Source organism: Hermetia illucens, chromosome 2 (genome assembly GCF_905115235.1).
Source record: "Hermetia illucens chromosome 2, iHerIll2.2.curated.20191125, whole genome shotgun sequence".
NCBI classification, from domain to species: domain Eukaryota; kingdom Metazoa; phylum Arthropoda; class Insecta; order Diptera; family Stratiomyidae; genus Hermetia; species Hermetia illucens.
In genome coordinates this window covers 26903742-26927171 of record NC_051850.1, presented here as the reverse complement: position 1 = coordinate 26927171, position 23430 = coordinate 26903742, and the positions used below count along the sequence as shown (strand labels likewise).

General features: G+C 45.1%; 1 protein-coding gene across 2 annotated transcripts in view; it reads left to right on the top strand.

Moving 5' to 3' along the window:
- The window catches only part of LOC119648670 (venom dipeptidyl peptidase 4), a 73048-nt gene extending 59097 nt beyond the window's left edge, over positions 1 to 13951 (top strand). For both annotated transcript variants that reach the window (XM_038050457.1, XM_038050458.1), the window contains 12 exons: positions 4573 to 4821; positions 4890 to 4955; positions 5018 to 5092; positions 5153 to 5239; positions 5297 to 5459; positions 5534 to 5919; positions 5981 to 6326; positions 6382 to 6498; positions 6558 to 6948; positions 12978 to 13138; positions 13205 to 13410; positions 13475 to 13951. In XM_038050457.1, the coding sequence (XP_037906385.1) occupies positions 4573 to 4821; positions 4890 to 4955; positions 5018 to 5092; positions 5153 to 5239; positions 5297 to 5459; positions 5534 to 5919; positions 5981 to 6326; positions 6382 to 6498; positions 6558 to 6948; positions 12978 to 13138; positions 13205 to 13410; positions 13475 to 13570 (2343 nt within the window). In that variant the 3' untranslated portion in view covers positions 13571 to 13951. The remainder of the gene's footprint in view (positions 1 to 4572; positions 4822 to 4889; positions 4956 to 5017; positions 5093 to 5152; positions 5240 to 5296; positions 5460 to 5533; positions 5920 to 5980; positions 6327 to 6381; positions 6499 to 6557; positions 6949 to 12977; positions 13139 to 13204; positions 13411 to 13474) is intronic.
- Positions 13952 to 23430: the final 9479 nt, after the last annotated feature.

The window sequence follows — 23430 nt, the reverse complement described above, 5'->3', positions numbered from 1 at the left end:
ATGTCGCCTGCTAGACGTAGGATCCTCAATGTTTGCCATTAGCCTACTTAACGCCGAAACTCCAGCTGCAGCCTTGTTCGCTGCTGCTTTGATTTGCTCAAAAAAGCTCATCTTTGAGTCAAGAGTTATCCCGAGGTACTTTACCGCTGGTTTTGACTCGATTATCGACTCGCCGAACGATATGAGGCGCAGAGTTGGAATCCTCTTTTTAGTCAGGATAACTACTTCGGTTTTTTCCAGTGCAAAGTTGGAGTAGCCATCCATCCGCTTACCCGTCGCATCAATATGCCGAGTCTGCTTTGCCCCTGTTCGAGAGTGCGTCCAACAACAAGCGCGGCGACATCACGTCGAGTTGAAGTAGACTATCATAGGTAGCGTTCCAGAGGGCCGGCCCTAGGATGGATCCTGTGCTACCCCCTACCTGACCTCCATCCTCCCCTGACCCTCTAGTGTTCCATAGAGCAGGGAGCGGTTCCTCAGATAGTCTCTCAATATCCGTAAGAGATAGTTCGGCACGTGGAAAGCATTGTCTAGTGTGCCTAGAATGTTTTTCTATCTTACGGAATTGACTAAGTTTCTGACGTCAAGCGTTATGAAGAGCACCACGCGTCGTGTTCGGCGGCTATATGCCTCTACTCGTCGAACGGCATCCACGAATTGCATGACAGCATCAACTGTGAATCTCCCTGCTCTAAAACCAAACTGCCGGGGAGATATATCTTCGGCAGTGTATATCGCTTCAGCGAGTCTACTTCTGATGAGCTTTTCGAGCACTTCTCCAGCAGTATCAAGCATACATAGTGGGCGGTATGAAGACGGCAACTCGGGGTCGCCTTTTCCTTTGTGAATCAGCGCAAGCCTCGCCACCTACGAACGAGCAGGGAAAGTGCCCTCTTTCAGGCAAGCGTTGAAAGCGCCGAGCTGTAGAACTGGCCGGTGTTGGAATATCAGTTTGTATACTTCTGCTGGAATACCATCGGGTCCTGGCACCTTCTTGCTTTTCATAGAGAGGACTGCCTGTTCTTACTCTTTTATTGAGAAAAGTGGACAGTCCTCTGCGCTCTTCCCGCCGACGTCATCATCCCATAAGGGATGCGCAAGGAATAATGCCCTTACAATGCAGTACATCTGTTCGGCCTTAAGTGAACAGGGTTTCCGCAAAGCCCCACCTCGTCGACCAGATCCTACCAGCAGTGAACTTTGATCTTGTTTATTGCGCTGCGGAGTCTCCTTTTGGCTGATTTGTATTCCGTCAGTATGGTACATGCCTCCTCCTGGTCGCTTAGATGTTGTGTTAAGCGGCGGAGTCTGTGACACTCCTTCCGGAGCTCTGCGATTTCCACTGTCCACCAATACATAGAAGGTTTGCTACGCCTCGATGCCCTCCTGGGCGTGGATGCTCCGCAGGCCGTCGTTATCAAGTTCCTAACTGAATTTACGAATTTACGTGGAGAGGTGTTTGATTTGATTTGAGGCCATGAAGAGGCGTTTGACTGTGCGCTCTGCCCAAAACTGTGTGATGCCGCCAGAGAGCATGGTGTTGATGAGACCTAAGCTTACACGGGTGACGGAGCTGTGTTAGTTGTTGGTTGAGATCTCGGAACTGTGTGTAGAAATACACAACATGCCGTTCATTTAATGCAGAGTTGGTGCCTCAGGCGTGGACTTTCAGTAAATCCAAACAAAATCACAACGGCATTATTTATAAAAAGGAGGAAACTGGATGGTTTTTGCCTTCCAGAGATGAGGAGTTCAACCCTTCAACTCTCCGAAGAAGTGAAATATCTGGGGGTCATCTAGATAACAATCTTCTTTGGAACAAAAATATAGAGGCAAAGTTGAAAGGAGCTCTCACAGCCTATGAGCTGTGTAGACGGACCTTTACCTCGACTCGGGCCTCATGTGGTAATGGGGACATACGTTGCTATGATTAGGCCGATGTTCGCTTATGCATCCATAGTGTGGTGTGTTAAGATAAGACAAAAAGGATTTCACCGTAAACTAGCCGCACTGCAAAGAATTGTGTGTCTGAGTATTAGGGGTGTATTGAGCACGACATCCGGCGTAACTCTAAATCAACAACCGGTACTCGTTCTAAGCCTGCCTTAGTAAGGAACTCCAGACATCTCGGTTTTGCCCCGAGGTCCACCAATTCGATATCCCTAAAAGGTGCCTGGCGTTCTAACCTACGCGGTCGCTCCATCTCAGGCAGGATCTGCCTCGTCTTCCTTTTCTACCATAGATATTACGCTTATAGACTTTCCGGGGTGGACCATCCTCATCCATACGGATTAGGTGACCCGCCCATCGCACCTTATTGAGCCGGATATTATCCCCAACCAGACGGTCGTGGTGTCGCTTAGAGATTTCATCGTTATAGAGGCGGCGAAATTGCCCATCCTTATGTAAGCGGCCAAACATTCTTCGAAGGATTCTTCTCTCGAACGCGTCCAAGAATTTGCAAATTTTTCTTGCTAAGAACGCTGGTCTCCGAGGAATACATAAGGACTGGCAAGATCATTGTCTTGTGCAGGAAGAGCTTTGACCTTATGATGAGACGTTTCGAGCGAACCAGTTTTTGTAAGTTGAAATAGGCTCTGTCGGATTTTCATGTCCCACTTTTTTAGGGACAACAAAAATGCAGCTCTAGCGGCCCCAAGTTCTTTCATAAAGATTTTCGCCTGTCGGCAAGGGTTCAAATTTCTCCATACTGCTTGAATCCTTGCAATTTCACCCTTCAAAGTAAACGGATGACCGAATACGAAAAGCTGATTCTGGCCCCATCATTGTAGATCCAGACCCTTGCCGAGCCAGTCTGTCAGCCTCCTCATTACCTGCCCTGGCGCCCACATCAGAAATCTTTCATTCATTCAATCGGTCAAGTTTCAGTAGCACTTGACGGCAACTCCCCACCAACTGGCTTAACATATCGTTGCTGTTTAGTGCTGATAATGCTACCCGACTGTCGGAGCAGATTCAAATGGTGCGAGCCCTCCATATTTGTCGCATACATTTTTCTGCTACCAATGAAATGGCATAGATCTCCGCCTGGAATGTGGTCGTCATTTTTTCGAGAGGGGTCGGACCAGTTCCATAATTTGATTATACGAAAAAATCCTTGCGTCCGAACCGTCTTCCGTGACTGACCCATCCGCATCGATTATTAAGTCTGTAATCTGAAAAGACTCATGGCCATTTATCGACCATTCTTTACTTTTGGAGATTACGACAGACCGTGGATTGCGATTTGCCCGGAGTCGGTTTGCCCCAAGGCTGTTTGCGCTCCGTGGACATATGCTTACCCATGGAGAAGACTTTAGCAACAACAGGTAGCGCCGATTGGAGCCCGCAGCCGGGAGTGCTGGTATAAGGGGCCTACTTCGCTCGTCCGTTAAGGACTGGGTGTCAATCAGATTGGTTCCCACTTGAGTAAGAGGAGAATCTGAGCCTAGACTGAGGTTCTCCATCGATGAGCATGGAGTTGGCCCTTCACTTGGGATTTGATCGTCTCGATCGAGATTTAATTTTGGTTTTTTGAAAGGTTTTTTATTAGTCCCTCGTAATTGGCTGCCATGAAGTTCCGCCCGCAATACTGAACCTCCCCCTTTAGGTCGGCTCCGACCGACTAGGATGGTCTCCTTGCTAAGAGCGTCAGCCCATACCTCTGCGTCATAAAGCAGATTAGACACTATTGTTCCCATGAAAAGACTTCTCCCATCTCCCCCAACATTCGCCATTAACTGACTCAAGACCGAGACTCCAACCCAGACTCCAGGGTCTCCTTTTCCTTTGCAGTGTAGTGCGAGCCTCGCCAACTTCCAGCGACAGGGAAAATGCTCTTCTTCAGGCACGCATTGAACACCCCAAGCAGCAAGTCTGGCCGTTGACGGAACACCAGTTTGTAAACTTTCGCCGGGATACCATCAAAAACCTGGCCCCTTCTTACTTTTCATAATGAGAACTGCCTCTACGAGCTCTTTCATGGTGAAAAGGGGGCAGTCCTGGATGTCTTTCACGCTGTTGACATCAATTCGTACCGGATGTATGGGGAATAATGCCCGTACAATGAGGTTTATCTGGTCGATACTAAGTACGCAGCTCCGATTTTCCGAGTGACAAGCTTATAGCCAAGTCCCCACAGGTCCCCATTTGCCTCGTTGACTAGGTTTTGCAAGCGTCGAAGCTTATAAAATTCTGTGAAGGTCAGCAAAAGTTTGCAAAACATTATCAAAGAAATGCTAAAATCGGAGGAATACTGAGTTACAGTGAACTCCGCAATACGCTACGACCTAACGCAGTAATGTCGTTCTAAGATTCGCACCTCCAACCATTAAAAGAAAAGGCATGACCTCTGTCTCAGTCTATGCCTGTATCAGACAAAAGTCTGCAATATTTTATTGTTGTCGGTCGATGTCCTTGCCAATGTGGCTTCAAAACAATTGTCGTTTTCAGTGGGGCCACAAAAACTGGGTATTTTAGTACCTTCGTTTTTGAATATAAAACTTCAATTAATCTAAATAACATGAACGTGAAGAATACTCATAGTTACCAATTTTCATCCTTTTCTTGCAGGAACTGGTTCAATCAAAAAATCGGAGAAAGAAATTACGGATAATAATTGGAACTGCAACAACACTCGTTTTAGTGATTTTATTAGCTGTTGGAATTTACCTTGTTATTGATGGGGATTCAGACGGCGATTCCGGATCAAACAATTCTGGCGAGAAACTTGATTTAGAAAGTGTCCTGGATGGAAGTCTGACAGCACTCCGATTCAATGGAACCATCGCAGATGGGGGCATCCTTTTCAAAGATGCTGAGGTAATTTTAGAAATTCAAATTTAAACTTTAGAAGTACAATTAACCGTTTTTGTATTCTCCTGTTTCAGGGAAATTTGGTAGAATACGACGTAGCAACAAAAAAAATAAATCGTCGTTTACCAAAAGAAAATCCGGTACGTCAGAAGCTCTTATCAGGCCATTATCGAATTTTTAATCTTTTTCTCTCTATCTCCAGTATAACATCATATCAGCTATTCATGAAAAATCGCCAGACGGTAGATATATTCTAGTTGCCAAAGTATTAGCCAAGGTAAGGCCGAGTCTTATCACAACTCAATATTCGCCCTTGACCTGGCCTTCTTTTTTACAGCTCTTTAGGTATAGCTTCCTTGCCACGTATTACGCCATAGATTTAGAAACCCAGATACCATTTAAGATTCAGATAAACGGGATCGATGTAGGTATACATTTTTAAGGTAATAGATGGTTATCTAAAGGGATGCCTGACTTACAGGTGCCTCTACTTTACGCCAAATGGGGACCACATGGGAACTCTTTGTTAGTCAATTTCAATGGAAACCTTTACTATAAGGCAAGTGTTCGGGACAACGAAATACAACTCACAAACGATGACAGGCACAACGTTATGAATGGCCATCCCGATTGGGTTTATGAAGGTATCTAGCATTTGGACTCTCAATCGCTGATCCCAATGAAGACTATATTCTAATTTTTACATAAATTTCCTCAGAGGAAGTGTTTGCATCCAACACAGCGGCTTGGTTCAATCCTTCTGGAACACATATAGCTTACATACGGTTCGACGACTCATCAACTCGTTCAATCAACCTTAGTTACTACGGCACTCCAGGAGATTTGTCCTACCAGTATCCTCGCGAATCGGTCGTGTACTACCCGAAGGCGGGATCAAATAATCCCATAGTCGAACTGTATACAGTTGCTGTTAGCGATTCGACAAGGACGCAACGTGTCCCTGTTCCACCAGCTCTCAACTTGGGCGAACATCTCATTACGGCAGTCACGTGGCTGGATAATAACAACATTCTATCTGTGTTCATGAATCGGGTCCAAAATCAGGCATCGATCCAAGTTTCTAATGCAACTGGTCGCTACGAAGTGAGTGGGAAATATGGTTCAGAACTATTGGAAATTTTCTAAAAACTTTTGAATTGTTCAGCTCTTAGGTCTGAGTTCCTCTACGGGATGGATTGACTTATTCACTCCTCCGCATCGAAATGAGGATGGCTCGAAAATTGCTTTGATACTGCCCAGGGAACAGGGCGGAAATGCAGGAGCTTATCGGCACTTGGCGATTTTAGGAACATCTAAAAATTCTGGTGATCCAACCTTTTTGACCAACGGAAAGTATGTGGTCCAACAAGTTCTCTATTGGGATCATGGAACAAACGTAATTTATTACTCCGCGAACACAGAAGAATCGTCCAGGGCTCTACATATTTACGGAATAAGAGCTGAAAAAGGAGAGAAACCTCATTGTCTAACATGCAGTATTAAAATTAATGGTAACACTCGTCCCCTAGTGTAACGAAATATAAAACTAAAAATTTGGTTTCGCAGGCGTCCAGCAAACATACTTCTCTGCAGAGTTCGATCCATCTGGAAAGTATGTAGTTATTAACTCACTAGGACCAGACGTCCCACAGGCTACTCTCTATGAGTACTCTTTAACAAACAGTAAGTCTTCCACGAACCTATGTGGCTTCCAAATATTACTACTTTCCGATATCTTTCAGACAACCTGGCAATGAAGCGGTTACTAGACTGGGAGCCGAATAAGGATATTCGCGACACGATATCTAAGCTGCAACTACCGAAAACAAGCTTCCATTCAATCGACTTAGAAAATGGTTATACTGCTCAAGTTATGCTTTTATTGCCACCCAATGCGGATTTGAGTGGTAAAACAAAGTATCCTATGCTGGTCGATGTTTATGGTGGTCCAGATTCATATTCCGTTGTAGACCGATGGTCTATAGATTGGGGATCATATTTAGCGTCTAGTCACTCGGTTATTTACGCTAAAATCGATGGAAGGGGATCCGGATTACGCGGGGAAAAACTCTTGCACTCTATATACCTGAAACTTGGAACCGGTGAAATCGATGATCAAATTAAGACTGCGAAGTAAGTACAATTTTAATTTTTTTTAATTATTTCCCGACAGGATCCTCAATATCGGAGATCCCTACGGTAACCGGCTTCAGATGATACTCCCTGCGCTATTCTCGATTGTTCTCAATCTGGAGCCGTGTTTGTGTTTTGAAAATAAGGTCGATGCTGGCTAACCTGGCGACCAGGCAAGGGTCCTAATTGCGACTGAAAGTGCCTAGGATATTCAAACTCCACATATTCTAAACCAATGACCCTCTTAGCTACACAGCCCTCGACGTATGCTGTTCCACCTTAGTTTGAGGTCTTTTCACCACCCTGTTGATTCAGTCCATCGATCCTTAGTTCCATTTGCCCCAAAAATATGACAAGCAGCCAGATGCAAACTCGTTAGGTAAAAAAACCTACCTCAGCCTGGGTCAATGCAGTCTTCACCTTTCAAAAGACAGTTCCCAGCGGCCACCACAAGGAAGTTGCGTTAGAACTTGCCTGCGGATGCAACCTTAACCTGAGGCATAGCCGACCAGGCCTCCCTACGGCTGCATACTTGAAGGTTTTTTTTCGCAGGCCTTATCCCCTTACGCCTCTGGCTCATTACATGAAATTTTAAGGCAACCCAACGCCTTTTCCATCGAGTCTTCCATACGCTTAAATGACTTCCCCATTTGTTGCCTTGTTTTGGCTTTGCCTTCAAATACACAGTGTTTAAGTTTCAAGACTTCCATATAAACACCATTTAAATCGGTGCATTGTTACTCCTTGGTGGTAAATAGCGCGACAACCACACATACGCGCCATCGCTCACGGTTACCTGAAATGTGTTTTAGATTCCCCCCCCCCCCTTCCCCCAAATGTTTGATTGCAATAGTATCAGACCAGCATACTTCGATGATACGCTGCAGACAGGTGTTGAGGAAGGCTTGAAGCTTTGAGTAATAGTGGGGGTCACTTTCCATGTGCTACTTCCATATAGCAACACAGAAAGAGCACTAGCACAGAACAGTCCCCACTTGATCTTAATGCAGAGATAGCTGCATTTCCAGATTTCAGCCAAAGCAGTGAAAGCGGATATGTTAATGTGTCGGGGAACATCCAGAAACCATGCCTCTTAGATATACAAATTGATCGACGCTTTCGATGTTCTGCCCATTAATGCAAATAGGGTGTGGTTGACGCGCTGTGTCCCACCAATTTTTCGGCGTGTGAAATTTCGAACTAACGAAATCCTATTGAGGAGACGAACCTTTACTTGAACGATGTGCGGTATTATTGGTATTTCCTGATGAAAATCAATCCACGGCTAAGTTGAAAAGAATAAGAGCAAGACCGTCTCAATGTTACAAGCTTGAGTCACTCAGTTCTTGACGATAATTTCTGCTACACTGATGATATTTGCTTCCTCTACCAATTAGTCTTAAACCTTGACCCAACGGGTTAGAATTTAAAAAAATAGATAATAAAAAGACGACAACAAAACCTCGTCATTACACGCCTTCCTATCAGCATTCATCACCACACTCTTTTCCTATCTGCGTTAACAGGCAGGGAGTCGTCAGCGACCTTTAATGAGTCGCTTACAATACGGGGTGTGACGTCCCCAAGATGCCCGAGTAGGTAATTCTGATCACCTAGTTGTCAGTATACCTGCATCCTAGGTAGTAGCCTCGAGAAAGCTTCTCGGTGAAGAGCGAACCGCGAATGATCGGTACACGTTGGGATATACTGGGAGTCTCCGGAGCCGTCGGCAGCTCTCTATGACGTCGATGGGTTGATGTGAGCGTAGCTCCGCCAAGGTGTTAGTTGTGACGTATATCGGGAGCCCTGGCCGGATGTGAATTGAACCGGTGTTAGTAGACCGCGTTACCCCGAGCGAGCGCTGATTCGTCCGTGAATTTCGGAATCAGCTACGCGTAGGTCAGGCTTCAGGGAACTAGGGTAGGGGCTGTGTCTCTGAGGATACACTCGTTCCTGACTATTGCAGCCCGCTCCCTTGCACATCATGCGCTGGTGAGTTTTCTATGGAGAATACATATAAATTAGGAAAAAAAATCGCCGAAACAACAGGGAAGGAGGAAGAGCTGAGTACGTTTGTGCGCAGCACAAAAATGCGTCGTTCACTACAGCGATCAGCAAAAGAGGCAGCGAAAACTGACATACCCAACGTGACACCGGGGCGCCCAAATAAGGAAGAAGCCTTATCAAGTGGCGCGACTGACCTCGCCGAGATTGCAACTCCAATACCTTGTAGTGCCCCTGTTCCGAAAGAAAGCCCAGTCCGAATCGCTAGTCCTGACACAAACCGAGTGCAAGTGCAATCGACCGTCCTAGCTAGAGCCGAAGAGGAAAGGCTCATCAGGAAATGCGCAGCAGTGGTGAAGGGTATGCGGTCGGCAAAGTTCCTCCAGAGGAACATCAGCAAAGGCGTCAAAAACGGGCTGATGGAACTGGAGGAACTATTAGACTGCATCTCCTTCTATAGGTGAACGTGGAGAGCAGCAGAAGACGATTGGAGAGCAGAGACAGCCGCACTCGCCGCTGAGAACGCTGCTTGTGTCAAACGGGCCGCAGATAATCCACTGCAAAGCGTACTGGGGAAAAAGCGGAAAGAGGACGAGATGCCTGAAAGAGACTTTATCGAAATAGTTTCCAGGGCCCAAAAAAAGTTGGCGAAGAAGGAAAAAAAGAAATAACTGACTACGCCGCCAGAGGCACGTCTGTTCAAAGACAATGAGGTTGCAAACCAAAAACCAGGAGTAGAAAAGACGAGGAAACGAAGAAGGACTAGACTTCTGTTTCGTATATTTGGATGATGTTTTGGTCGCTTCTTTCTCTCGTCGTCTCTGCTTATTAACCCGACGGAAGGGAAGACATTTGTGGAAGTCCTTAGTAAAATCCACTACAGGATGAAACCCGAAGACAATGGAGCAGAGGTTGTCTTCCATACGGAAAACAAGGGGTTATTGGGGGAGAAGGCTCTTGTTTCCAGCCTAGAGCCCATATTGTCTCTAGAAATCCGGGATCTTGACTGCCTCACTGAAAAGGTCGAAGTGGAGGAGGCGATAAAGTGTGAATGTACAGAGGTAACCAATGCCCGGATAGTTATCACCTCTGTCAATACCCGAGGCCAAAAGCTCGCTGTGGTAGAAGTCCCCGAACAATATGCGAGGAAACTCCTTAGCAGCGGGGGAGTCAAAATTGGATGGGTAGTATGCAGGATACGAATGCGGCTAGTCCCCACCAAGTGCTGCAGGTGTCTGGGCTATGGACACACGTCAGCAACTTACAGGGGATCGGACAGGAGGACAGCATATCGGAGTTGCGGCCCAAAAGATCATCAAGCGAAGACCTGCAATGAAAGCGAGAGTTGCGTTCTCTGCAAGGATCATTGCGCGTCTGGTGAGAGCGTCGCATACACTGCGGACTCGGGATGGTATCCAATCTACAGGGCAGAATTGGAAAGGGCATGATCCGCATTTTACAAATTAACATGCACCGGAGTGTAAGCGCTCATCAGTTGCTAACACAGTTCGCTGCGGAAGTAAATGCTGATCTAATGCGAACTTGCGGACAATACCGAAACAGGGACCCGGCGTCATGGCATCTCGACTTATCGGGCACCGCTCCCATCTGGGTTCTGGACGACATTCGACTTCGTATGCTCTGGAGGACGCCGTTTCGAGCACAGAGGGACGAATCCTGGTAGGCGGTGATTTTAATGCCAGGGCCCTTGAATGGGGCATGCCTCAGTCAGACTCCAGAGGGAAACGGATTCTGGAAATGGCGGCGAGAATCGGGCTCGTACTTTTAAACACCCGAACTACGCCAGCGTTTCGGCGCCCAGGCTGTGAAGAAAGCATTCCTGACATCACTTTTGCATCGGAATCTCTGGCATCAACGGTGGACGGGTGGCGAGTCCTAGAAGACTTCTCGGCAAGTGATCACCAGTACATTGCGTTCGAAGTGGTTGTCGTTATTTGCTGGCGAGCACCAACGCGACGCTCCCCCTGTCTATGGAATGTCGCGATGGTGAACACCGGGAATTTCATCGAAACTCTTGGAGCAGGCAAAGCCGCGCTGGAGAGCGCTCCGGAGGGTGGTAGCATCGCAGCTGACACCGTCGTAAATTCAGTGATAAACCTGATAATGACGGCGTGTAAGGCTTCCATACCCCGAAGGGGCCCCAGCCGCGACAAGCCTACTATGTTCTGGTGGACGACAGAAATTGCCTACCTACGGAGGGAGTGTCATAAGCTCCGCCGTTTGGCACAACGTTTGCACGCCAACGAGGAGACAGGCGTCATAAATACACAGTATAGATCAGCAAAAAGGAGACTTCACGGCGCTATAAGTAAAAGTAAAGGTCGCAGCTGGCAGAACTTTATCAACGAGGTGAATGAGGACCCGTGGAGACTTGGCTACAAGGTTTTCACCCGGAAAATCGGGGCTCGGCGGAGGCCCTGCTTACTAACTACCGACCAAATGGACCGCATTGTGCGAGCACTGTTCCCCAAACATCGGGGAGGTTGGGGTACGGGTTGATGTTAATAGTGCGGAAAGCGTCGAGAATTGCCCCCTTTGCACAATGAGAGTTCGAAGAAGCGGTTCTCACTATGAAAAACAGGAAGGCGCCAGGTCCTGATGACATCCCGGCGGAAGTTTACAGACTGATGTGCCGCCATTGGCCAGAATTGCTGCGTTAAAGTAGGCCCAATTTAGTTCTACTTCTCAAGGAAGAGCGAGGAATCGATGTAGCCATATCGTTGAACCGAAACACTGCGAAAAACAGCAAGAAAAAATCTAGAACTAGGACACCGCCCAAAATATTGGACAGTATCCTTGCTAGAGGTAAATTTGCCTTTGATGCCTGCTCCCACTCATTATCCAAGCGCCCCTTACAGTATTGTTTCCCTACCATGATTTGATGATATGAATAGATTCACTTCTATAAAGACCTACGTTCTCGAGGTGCTTCGCAATTACAACCGCCGTCAGGTCGTCAGAAACGTCAACGCCTCCTCTAACATGCGAAAAACAAGTACTCCATTGTACATAATGCTCCACAGCAGAGGTCCCAGCACGGAACGTTGTAGAGCACCTACTATCCCAATATATTCTTCCGCGCTATCGTCCATCGCGCATCAGAAAACCTTGGAAATGGGCATTTCTTTACGAGAAGATCTTGGTCTCGATGCATACCGGCGGTGCGTTAGCCATTTTTTATAACCAAATCTGAAGAAAATACGGCGAACTCGGTGTGTTGCTCTTCTACAACGATTTCCCGGTAAAAAATATGGCAAAATTCTATTTTCTGCTGAAAAAATTTTTACCACCGAAGGAAAATTCAACCGAAAACATGATGGAGTATATGCTCACAATTGTTATGAAGCAAAAGAAAATGCTCCGCGAGTCCAACGTCCTCACCATCCATCTGTCATGGTATGGTGGGGCGTCTCATATCACGGAGTAACTGATATTCATTTCTGCAAGGCCGGCGTCAAAACCAATGCGAACGTGTACGAAAAGATGTTAGAGGATGTAGTCGAGCCATTGAGTGAATCTCTATTCATTGGAAAACCGTAGTGCTCCCGCTCACAAAGCCAAGATAATCCAGCAGTAGTTAGCGGCACATGTTCCTGACTCCATAACCGCGGATCAGTGGTCTTCAGGCAGCCCAGACTACAGCCTTTGGGCTAAGTTAGAGGAGACTGCCTGCGATCGAACTTACACCGATTTGGAGAGTTTGAAGGCCAGCATCGTGCGTGCAGCTCGAGAAATGTCGCTTCATACCGTGCGTGAAGCGATCGATGCATAGCTTCACAGACTTCGGGACTGTATAGCTGCTAGCGGCGGCCATTTTGAATATTTTTTTTTTCATTTGAAAGCTCTATGTTTCCCTTCTCTAATCGTGTACTTTTCGATTGATTTGGTTTATTACTTCGGGAGGAAATAAAGGTGAAATAAAGATTTGTTTGACTGACAGAACTTATCGCTATGCTTTGTATAAATAGTCTCAATCATTTCTAATTGGTCCACCTTCTTTCCAGAAAACTTGAAGAAACTCTGCCCTACATTGATAAAAACAGAATGGGCATCTGGGGCTGGAGTTATGGTGGATATGCAGCTGCTATGGCCCTAGCGAAGGATGACGAAGGAGTGTTCAAGTGCGCCACATCAGTCGCTCCAGTTACTGATTGGGCATACTATGGTAAAGAGCATCTATATTATTCCATTTTCAGCAAAGCATTACTAATTAACTAAAACTCCTTTCTAGACTCCATATACACCGAAAGATACATGAATGTTCCAACAGCTAATCCACAAGGGTACGAAAATTCTCGTCTTACCAAAATCGCGACCAACTTAAATGGAAAGCAGTACATGTTGGTCCACGGTACCTTGGATGATAACGTCCACTATCAGCAAGCCATGGTCCTTGCCAAAGTTCTCGAACAGAATGATATTATGTTCAAGCAAATTGTAAGCTAATAAACTACCCCTTCACTAGCACTTAATCACAAACAATCTTTCTCTCCTTTTCCAGAGCTATCCCGATGAAGATCACGGTCTGAGTCGTGTGCGGCCACATCTTTACCATTCATTAGATAAATTTTTCAAAGAATGTCTCAAATGGGAGTAAAATATTTGAGTTTTAGTGTTTTAACTAAATGTTAAAGACGATAAGGATAGAGTGGACGTTGTGAGGGACGCGTATGTACTTAAAAAGTGATGGAGGTGACTTTATTTTTCTTTGTATGTGAACGCTCAAATGCAAACAGATTCAATTCGAAACCTGTAAATTTTACTATCGTAGAGTGCCAAGTATAAAGCAAGCCATATTATGTGTGGTAAGCTGCTAAGCAGCTTTGTTATCCAATTAAATATTGTGTTTCGTTATTGTACATTTTATAGGCAATTGTTGTAGGCTTGCTCACACAGAAATACCTATTACTTCTAGTTGAAACGATTTTATCTTACATTATTTAACTGTAAATATATATTTGTACATTTAATGAGGAAACAAACTTGTCTTTTTTTTTTGATGTGATGAAATATTATCTCGAAAAAGACAGATCATGGAAGGTTGGCAATTCAGATGTGAGTTTTATTTTTCTTCAAGATTTGATGAAGAGTTTTATTACCTCATCAAACGAATAAACTTCGAAACGACGGGATGGTGCTGGCGAATCTGGAGCAGGACACTATGATGTGGATCACTTTAATCCTGCTTCTTAGAACGGCTGCATCCTACAAGAACAGAAGCGTGTATACTAGCAATGCGTTTTGTTGGGAACGCAAATATTAATAAGTATCCAAACGAACCACTTTAAAGGCGGAAAAGTGTTGGTGTAAATATATGGTAGCCGCTTGCTTAAATGGAGAATAACGCATTCACCATGCTGAACCTGACTGTCGCCAGTTCGACGAAGTGTGCTTCAGCAGGTTTAGTCACTTTCCATAAGCTGCCTTCAAATAACCGCACAGGGGAACATTGGCGCGGAACAACTTCAGATTGATGTTGGTGCTGAGGCTTCTGCATTTTCACGTTTTAGACAGCGAAAGCCGATTTAGCGATGTTAATGCTTCGGGTAACATCAAATTACCCTATGTGATAGAATCCAAACTGGATTAATGGTTACTAGTGCCTGGTGCAGGAAGGTGGGACTGCGGATCAACCCAACCAAAACCACCATAGTACCATTCACTAGGAGGCGTAAGCTGGATCACCTGAAAGCCATAACATTACATGATATGGAGGTGAAACGAGAAACAGAGGTCAAATATTTGGGAATCACGCTAGACCAAAAATTACTCTGGAAGACACATGTCGGAAACACTTGTCGGAAAGCCATAAGGGCTCTGATGACTTGTAGATCCATAGTAGGAACAAAATGGGATTGCAGCCCGAAGATACTACTTTGGATATATACTGCAATAGTAAGGCCAATGATTACCTATGGAGCGGTAATCTGGGCAGAAAGAACCCAACTCAGCACACAAGCCAGGGAATTACATAAGCTCCAAAGGCTGGCTTGCGTGTGTATCAGTGGGGCAATGAGGACATGCCCAACGGCATCCCTGGAGGTCCTTCTGGGATTAACCCCTCTCAGATGCAGGCAAGGAGATCAATATTCAGGATGGCCGGTAGTATGAGTGAGGTGGAGAGCTGCCTAAATCGAAGGAAGATTGATATCCTTTTTTAGGCGGTATCCCGAATTTCTGATACTGAGGGACAACATGACAACGAGGTTTCACTTCGATAAAAAGTTTGATAGACATTGGAGTAACAAGGCAAACTGGGAGAGCGTGGCTGCGACATACGACTTAAACCAGCAACTGATTACTTGGAACTCTGACGGATCCCGAAGCAGAGGGAGCGGGTGCCGGTGTCATTGGTCCAAGGAAGATGTACTTTGAGCCAATGGGCAGGTACACTAGCATATTCCATGCGGAAATATACGCCATAGACAAATGTGCCTCCTTTAATCTGCAAAGGAACTATAGGGGGCAGAACTTGGCTATTCTCACCGATAGCCAAGCAGCGATCAAGGCATTTAGGTCCAACCAGGTGAACTCTAAACTGGTATGGGAATGCCTTGAGAGACTGAATACACTGGGCTTGTCCAACAAGGTCTGGATACTATGTGTTAAAGGCCATGCTGGGTTGGAAGGCAACGAGGCAGCAGACGAACTAGCCAAGAAGGGAGCAGGGACGCCTTTACACGGGCCAGAACCCTTCTGTGGAATCGGAAACGGTTTCATGGCAATGAATCTAAGAAATGAAGAAGAACGATTGAGGGAACTATATTGGGCAGGCCTACCAGGGATGGAGCAGTCCAGGGTGCTTATTGGGGGATACGAACCCATGCGTAAAAAGGATTGCTTAAACCTCACCAAAAAGAACCTCTGAATCATAGTGGGAATTCTCACTGGTCATTGTCGGCTGAACTATCACCTAGGGAAGCTAAGGATATCTACGGACACTGCCTGCAGGTTTTGTGAGGAGAAGGACGAAACCTCTATACACGCCCTGGGACATTGTCCGGCACTTGTGCAAAGAAGGTCGAGACATCTGGGAGAACACTTAATACCAGATGCAAAGCTGAAACATCTACAAGTGGGGAACATACTAAAGTTCCTAACGGTTACAGGCCTGCTTGAGATACTATGATCAATAGGTACACTATAACCAATAAAAGGGGCACAATAGTTCAAGGTCGGTCAAGGACGCGGTGCGACTTCCCCTTAACAGAATAATAATAATGACATCAAGTTTGATCCCACCATCGGCAGAAACAACGTTAGCAAGATAAACAAATTAATCGATGTCTTCGATACTATGCCCATTAATGCAGAAATTTGGTTGGCACTCACTCCTTAATGGGGCATAGCGCGTCAATAACGTTTACGCATCATCGTTCAAGGTTTGCAGAAATACACTTTAGCTTCCCCGAGACTACGAGAACAGTTGCACTCCTCTTGCCTTGTTCTGTGTCATGTGTTCCGAGGAAAACTTACTCATCGGTCATCTTGGGAGAGTGGATTACCAGTAATGGAGTCGTCGTTTCTTAATAATACATGACCTACCCACTGTCAGTTCCGCCTTCTGATCAACACGTCCACGGGTGGCTGGTCACTGTATCAGGTCAGCGCACATAGGGGTATTTCGTCGATCTAGCCGGCCAAAACTCTTCTTAGAAACAGCTCTTAATTGAAATAACTGTTATTTTGAGGTAGCCAACTCCTCTGTAGATTATTTCCAGGTATGATTTCTTTTCATCACCCATTGCTACTGTGAAAATCACAACTTTGAACGACCTCTGCGTAGAAGTATTTTTAATTTGGTTTTCTAGAGTGTTAAATGAAGTTTTTAGGAAGAGTCATGGATTCCGACAAAATAGGTAAGTGTGCTGAATATTTATATTTTCAAAATGTTCATTTATCAGCAGTGTATTTTTTATTCAAATTTTAAAGAGTGATGTTTTGAAACATTTTTTCCTAAATATTTTTTATAAATGTTTTTTGTTAGTGCCACCATGTTCTGCTTTTATAGACGCCAAAAAAATTGATCTCGCTTTTTGAAAATAGTGTGATTTTAACTCATGCAGAAAATCATCATCATCATCATCATCAACGGCGCAACAACCGGTATCCGGTCTAGGCCTGCCTTAATAAGGAACTCCAGACATCCCGGTTTTGAGCCGAGGTCCACCAATTCGATATCCCTAAAAGCTCTCTGGCGTCCTGGCCTACGCCATCGCTCCATCTTAGGCAGGGTCTGCCTCGTCTTCTTTTTCTACCATAGATTATTTATTTATTTATTTAATGAGGACAATACACAGAAAGCAAATTTCTTATTACATATTGTCCTCAGAGGGAGGAGCAAGTAAATGACATATTTTGCGCTTAAAGCTAGAGAGGGATATAGAGTCAAATGAACCAAGCTGTAGGGCATTGTACGACCGGCAAAACCTCGGGATTGGAGAGTGAAAGTAAATCTCGAGCTCGGCGAAGGGCACATCAAAAATGTCCGCATTACGTGTGTCATGAGACGAGGCGATACGGAGAGTAATATGCCCTTCTAGACTTTCCGGGTGGGATCATCCTCATCCATACGGATTAAGGGAGTCATCCCGTGTGTCGGGTTGGAGAAATCGATTTTTTTTTGCATGAATGATATCTATATATAGTGGAGAATATGTGGGCAAAGGAATTTTCCGATATTCCAAATCATCCAGAAATTGCAGTGTTAAACAAGTAAGGAGTTTGCAGCCGCGGCTAGAGTACTCGATAAGAAAGAGCATCGAATCTTTTTTTACCTGTTAGTTTTTTACCTGAGCCTTATAAAGTCAAACACAGGTATAAATATAAAAAGATGGAAAACCAATCAATTGTCTAAACTTATTTTCTGTTTGGAATAAAAAGGATAATCCAGTCTAGAGTGAGCACTCAAAGCCTTTCAAGCTAAACTCAGTCATATTTTGTTGTAAGTATTGTGCTGTTTGTGTGTTCAATGATTTTTTTAAATGGATCGTACGAAGGGAGATCGCTTTAACGTCAACGTCATGCTCGCACTGAAAAACGAGTATTTCATGGGAATCGATACTTATCAGAGAAAAAAAAGGACTTCGCATCAACATCAGCAAAGAAACTTTTAGCAAGCATGAACATGGCTGTTCCAATTGCGACAAGTTTTGTATATTGTATATTGGATTTTGCTGGAGTTTTCTCCGGTATTTCTGCAAATTTCTGCAAATAATAAAATATACGTGGTAGTAAAGAAGGAATGCGTAGGACATGTCGAGGAAAGAATGGGGTCGCGTTCCCCGTAGAAATGCAAAGAAGAATCACAAAGGTATTGGTGGAAAAGGGGTTGGAAAACTTACTGATAAGGTTATTAACGACTTCACTATATTTGTGGGTCTAGCTATTCGTCGACACGCAAATTCAATAGAAGGAATGAAGCAAGAAATTTGGGCAACTTTCTTCCATAAATGTCCTACAGACGAAAATCCTCAGCATAAAAATTGTCCAGCAGGCGAGGACAGTTGGTGCAAATGGCGCAAAGCGGAAGCTAAAGGAGAGCTGGATTGTTTCCACCACGAGAAGGCACCTTTGACTGAAGAAGTTCAAACAGTCATCAAACCAATCTACGAAGATTTGTCACGAGATGATCTCTTGAACAGATGTTTAGGAGCAGAGACCCAGAATAACAATGAGTCGTTAAATGCATTGCTCTGGACTTTCGCTCCTAAACGCCTTCATTCTGGTGCCAAGGTCGTAGAAATAGCCACTTTTCTGGCTGTAATTATTTTCAATGAAGGATTCAATGGAATTCTCAAAATCCTAGTGACAATGGGATGTCAAGTTGGTCACATATGTCAGGTTTATGTCGACCGCCGTAATGAAGCGCGAATTTGGCGGTTAGAACGACGATCGACTGACCTCGCTAAAAGAGCCAGAATTGAAACCAGAGAGCAACAATCGGCCTTATAAGACTTTTTTTGAAAAAACGGAGGGTGCTCTCTATGGACCAGGTATAGCAGATTAATGGTGAGTTAAAATTCTACTGTTGTTAATCACATTTAAATTTTCAAATGCCTTTTTCTCGAAACTGCATCTTGAAAATCGGCTGCCACCATAGCTCAAAATCTATCCAACCAAATTCTTTGAAATTTTCACGACTTCTTTAATACATATTTCTACGGTCCGCAAACTAGGATAATTGCAATCGGACGGGTCGTTTTTTTATTCATAAAAAAAGTCGTAAAAAAAACACCAAAATCCAAAAAATTAAGTTTAAAAGCCCACCAAAAATTTACCTTTTAATATTTTCTAATTATCCTAGTTTGCAGACCGTGGAATATTGTCTGCATTAAAATGCCGTTTCGTTTTTTTTTCCTCAGATGAAAACAGCGCCCTCCAGCGTGGCAGCAGAAAAACACCTTTTTTTGGAGATGGGTGCATAAATTGAGATGTATTCCGAAAACTAGCCACGATATTAAGCTGAAAAATTCGTCACATATACTAGAGATATCAGTAAACATATGGTGAAAAAATCACGTTTCTATCTTTATCCAGTCCTCCAAAACCATTTTTTAAAAAAAAAGACAAAAAAAACGGCCTTCACACGGGATGAACCCCTTAAGTGACCCGCCCACCGTAACCTATTCAGCCGGATTTTATCCACAACTTGACGGTCATGGTATCGCTCCTAGATTTCGTCATTGTGTAGGCTACGGAATCGTCCATCCTCATGTAGGGGGCCAAAAATACTTCGAAGGATTCTTCTCTCAAACGCAGCCAAGAGTTCGCAATTTTTCTTGCTAAGAACCCAAGTTTCCGAGGAATACATGAGGACTGGCAAGATCATAGTCTTGTACAGTAAGAGCTTTGACCCTATGGTGAGACGTTTCGGGCGGAACAGTCTTTGTAAGCTGAAACAGGCTCTGTTGGCTGACAACAACCGTGCGCGGATTTCATCATCGTAGCTGTTATCGGTTGTGATTTTCGACCCTAGATAGGAGAAATTGTCAAGGTTGTATTCTCCTATCCTTATTCTTCCTGTTTGACCAGTGCGGTTTGATGTTGTTGGTTGATTCGTCTTCGGTGCTGACGTTGCCACCATATATTTTGTCTTGCCTTCATTCAGCCCAAGATTTCGCGCCGCCTGCTCGATCTGGATGAAGGCAGGTTGTACGTCGTCATGCAGAAAATAATCGTTTAAAAGTCAATATGCTATTAACATAGTATGCTTGTACCAAGCTCAGGTAAGGGGGGAAGGTTTACGGCAAAGTACTATCCTCAGTAAAACAAAAATAAAATGGTGAGATCAGGAAAAGAGATTAACAGAGTATAGTTGGACTTATTCCAATATCCTACTTGATCTCTCTTGGTGACAGATCCCACGACGCATGGACGGCGTCAGCACGTAAGTAAGTTAGTCTGAACAAAACAAGGTCCGCAGTTGCCAGACATATAATAGAGCAGGAACACCATATGTCGTTGGACAACGCCAATATCTTGAAAGAGGTGAACGACGTTAGGAAACGAAATTCGTACGAGTCTCCACATCTCGAAAATTCCCCTCGAAAAAAGGCTAAACATGGGACATTGGCAACAATTTTTCCCCCTTGGTGGAACTTTTAGAATTTAATTATTAAAAATGTTATAATCACAAGAACAGCTATAAAAAACCCAAATGGTGAAACATTTTTTCAGAAGATAATAACACTGAAGAAAGGGGCAGTTGGTCCCCGAAATACGTATTTGTTTAAATTAGACACTTTTAGCCAATAAAACGGAAAAATATCTTCCAAGCAATCTTTCATTTCAATATAATGATTCACCGATGTGTCCGATCGAAACATTTACGACTATCGGTCTCTAACAACGACGGTATCTCTTATGAAATGTTGAACTGACTAAATCCAGCAGCGAAGAAAATGTTTCTTAAAGCACTGCATCAAATATGGTTTGACCATTTTTTTCAGACTCTTGGGGGTAAATGAGAATGATTTTCATTTCAAAATGAAATAGATGCCGTAGTGAAATAGCGACTAAAGGAAAACATAGAGGCATCCAATCGCCTTCCGGTTGGAACTTATAGAAGGTTCAGGTCAAGGAGCTTATGCGTTAACTAACTGCTACCTTATATATCCAACGGAAAAGATCACAGAAAGCATGGCTCTGTTACGTCAATTGATGTCAAGAATGCGTGTGAGAGGGACGATCCAACCATTTTTCAATCCAAAATGTCTAAACGAAGACGTGATTGAAGGGCGGGCTCCCGCAAGGAGCCAAAAGTCAGGAGCAGAAAAGACGAGAAAACGAAAAAGAGCTAGACGGTCGCTCATTAAGCCGACGGAAAGCAAGACATTTACGGAAGTCCTTAGTGGAATCCGCTACAGGATGAAACTCGAAGACAACGGAGCAGGGGTGTCTTCCATACGGAAAACGAGGAGTGGCGGAGTCCTCTTTGAACTGGGCCCAAAGACGACTAGTAAGAGTTCGTTCTGCGAAGCGGTCAAGGGGTTATTGGGGGAGAAGGCTCTTGTTTCCAACCTAGAGCCCATGTGCTCTCTAGAGATTCGGGACCTTGACGCCTCACAGAAAAGGCTGAAGTTAAGGAGACGATAAAGCGTGAATGTCCAGAGGTAACCAATAACCAATGCCCGGCTCGAGGCCAAAAGCTGGCAGTGGTAGAAGTCCCCGAGCAATATGCGAGGAAACTCCTTAGCAGCGTGGGAATCAAAATTGGATGGGTAGTATGCAGGGTACGAATGCGGCCAAGTAGGTCATCAAACGAAGACCTGCAATGAAAGCGAGAGTTGCGTTCTCTGCAGGGATCGTGGTGAGTCGCACAGACTGCGGAATCGGGACCGTGTCCAATCTCTGGGGCTGAACTGGAAAGGGCTAGGGTGCGAATGGCATGGTCCGCATTTTACAAATTCACATGCACCAGAGTGCACCCGCTCACCAGTTGCTAGCACAGTTCACTGCTGAAGTGAGTGCTTCGAGCACGGAAGGACGAATCCCGTTAGGCGGTGATTTTAACGCCAGGGCCCTTGAATGGGGCATGCCTAAGTCAGACTCCATGAGGGAAACGGATTTTGGAAATGGCGGCGAGAACGGGGCTCGTAATTTTAAACACCGGATCCACACCAACGTTTCGGCACCCAGGCTGTGAAGGACGCATTCTTGACATCTCTTGAATCTCTGGCATGATCGGTGGATGGGTGGCGAGTCCTAGAAGACTTCTCGCCAAGTGATTACCAGTACATCGCGTTTGAAGTGGTTGACGCTACTTGCCGGCGAGCACCAAAGCGACGCTCCCCCATCCTGTGAAATGTCGCGAGATGAACATCGGGAAGTTCGTCGAAGCTCTTGGAGTGCGCTTCGGTGGGTGGTAGCGTCGCAGCTGACACCGTCGTAAATTCAGTAATGAACCTGATAACGACGGCGTGTGCGACTTCCATGGGGCATGGGACATGCCTCGACAAGCTTTCTATGCACTGGTGGACGGTAGAAATTGCCAACCTACGAAGGGAGTGTCATAAGATCGAACGAGGAGGCATGCGCCATAAAGGCACAGTATAGATCAGCAAAAAGTAGACTCCGAGGCGTTATAAATAAAGGGAATGCTCGCGGCTGGCAGAACCTTGTCAACGAGGTGAATAAGGACCCACGGAGACATGACTATAAGCTTGTCACCCGGAAAATCGGGATTCTGCGGAGGCCCTGCATACTAAGTACCGATCAGATTGACCGCACTGTACTCCTTGCGCTGGAAAAAACCGAAGGAGGCATCTTGACCAGAAAGAGAATCCCGACCCTGCATCCCATTATCGATCGGCGAGTTGACTATAGAGTCAAAACCAGTAGTTAAATACTTCGGTTTAATGCTCGACTCGAAGATGAGCTTCCTCGAGCAAATCAAGGCAGCAGCGGACAGGGCTGCAGCTGGAGTCTCTGGCGCAAGGTGCATCGTAAGCGCCTTGCTCAAGAGCAGAGCGAAGAACCTCCATAGTGGTGGCACCGGGAGACGCTGTATCGCATTGGTTTGTCCCCCGTGATGCAGTAGGCGAATGCTCCAAAAGTCTAATTAAAGAGATCAGACCCGAGTCTGTACGGGGCCTCATCTGAAATGGCAATAGTCATGAAACCTTACCAGGGGTATACTAGTACCATGGGATCCGGGATAGCCCCTGGACTTACATACTTCAAGAGAATTCCTGCCGTATGTGCGTTCAGCTCGGTTGTTCGCGGTTGGCCCCCTAGTGGAAGCTTCATGGGGGTTGCCCGTGAAGAACGTTAACGCAACCTTACCGAGTGGCAACTTTCTTGGCAAAATGAACCAAGGGGTAGATGGATTGCGCGGCTCATCGACAATTTAGACCCCTGGTTGAAACGAACGCACTGTGAGATTGATTATTTCCGTACCCAACTTCTAAGTGGCCCATGGAAGTTTTCAGTCTTACCTGCACAGGATTGGGAAGA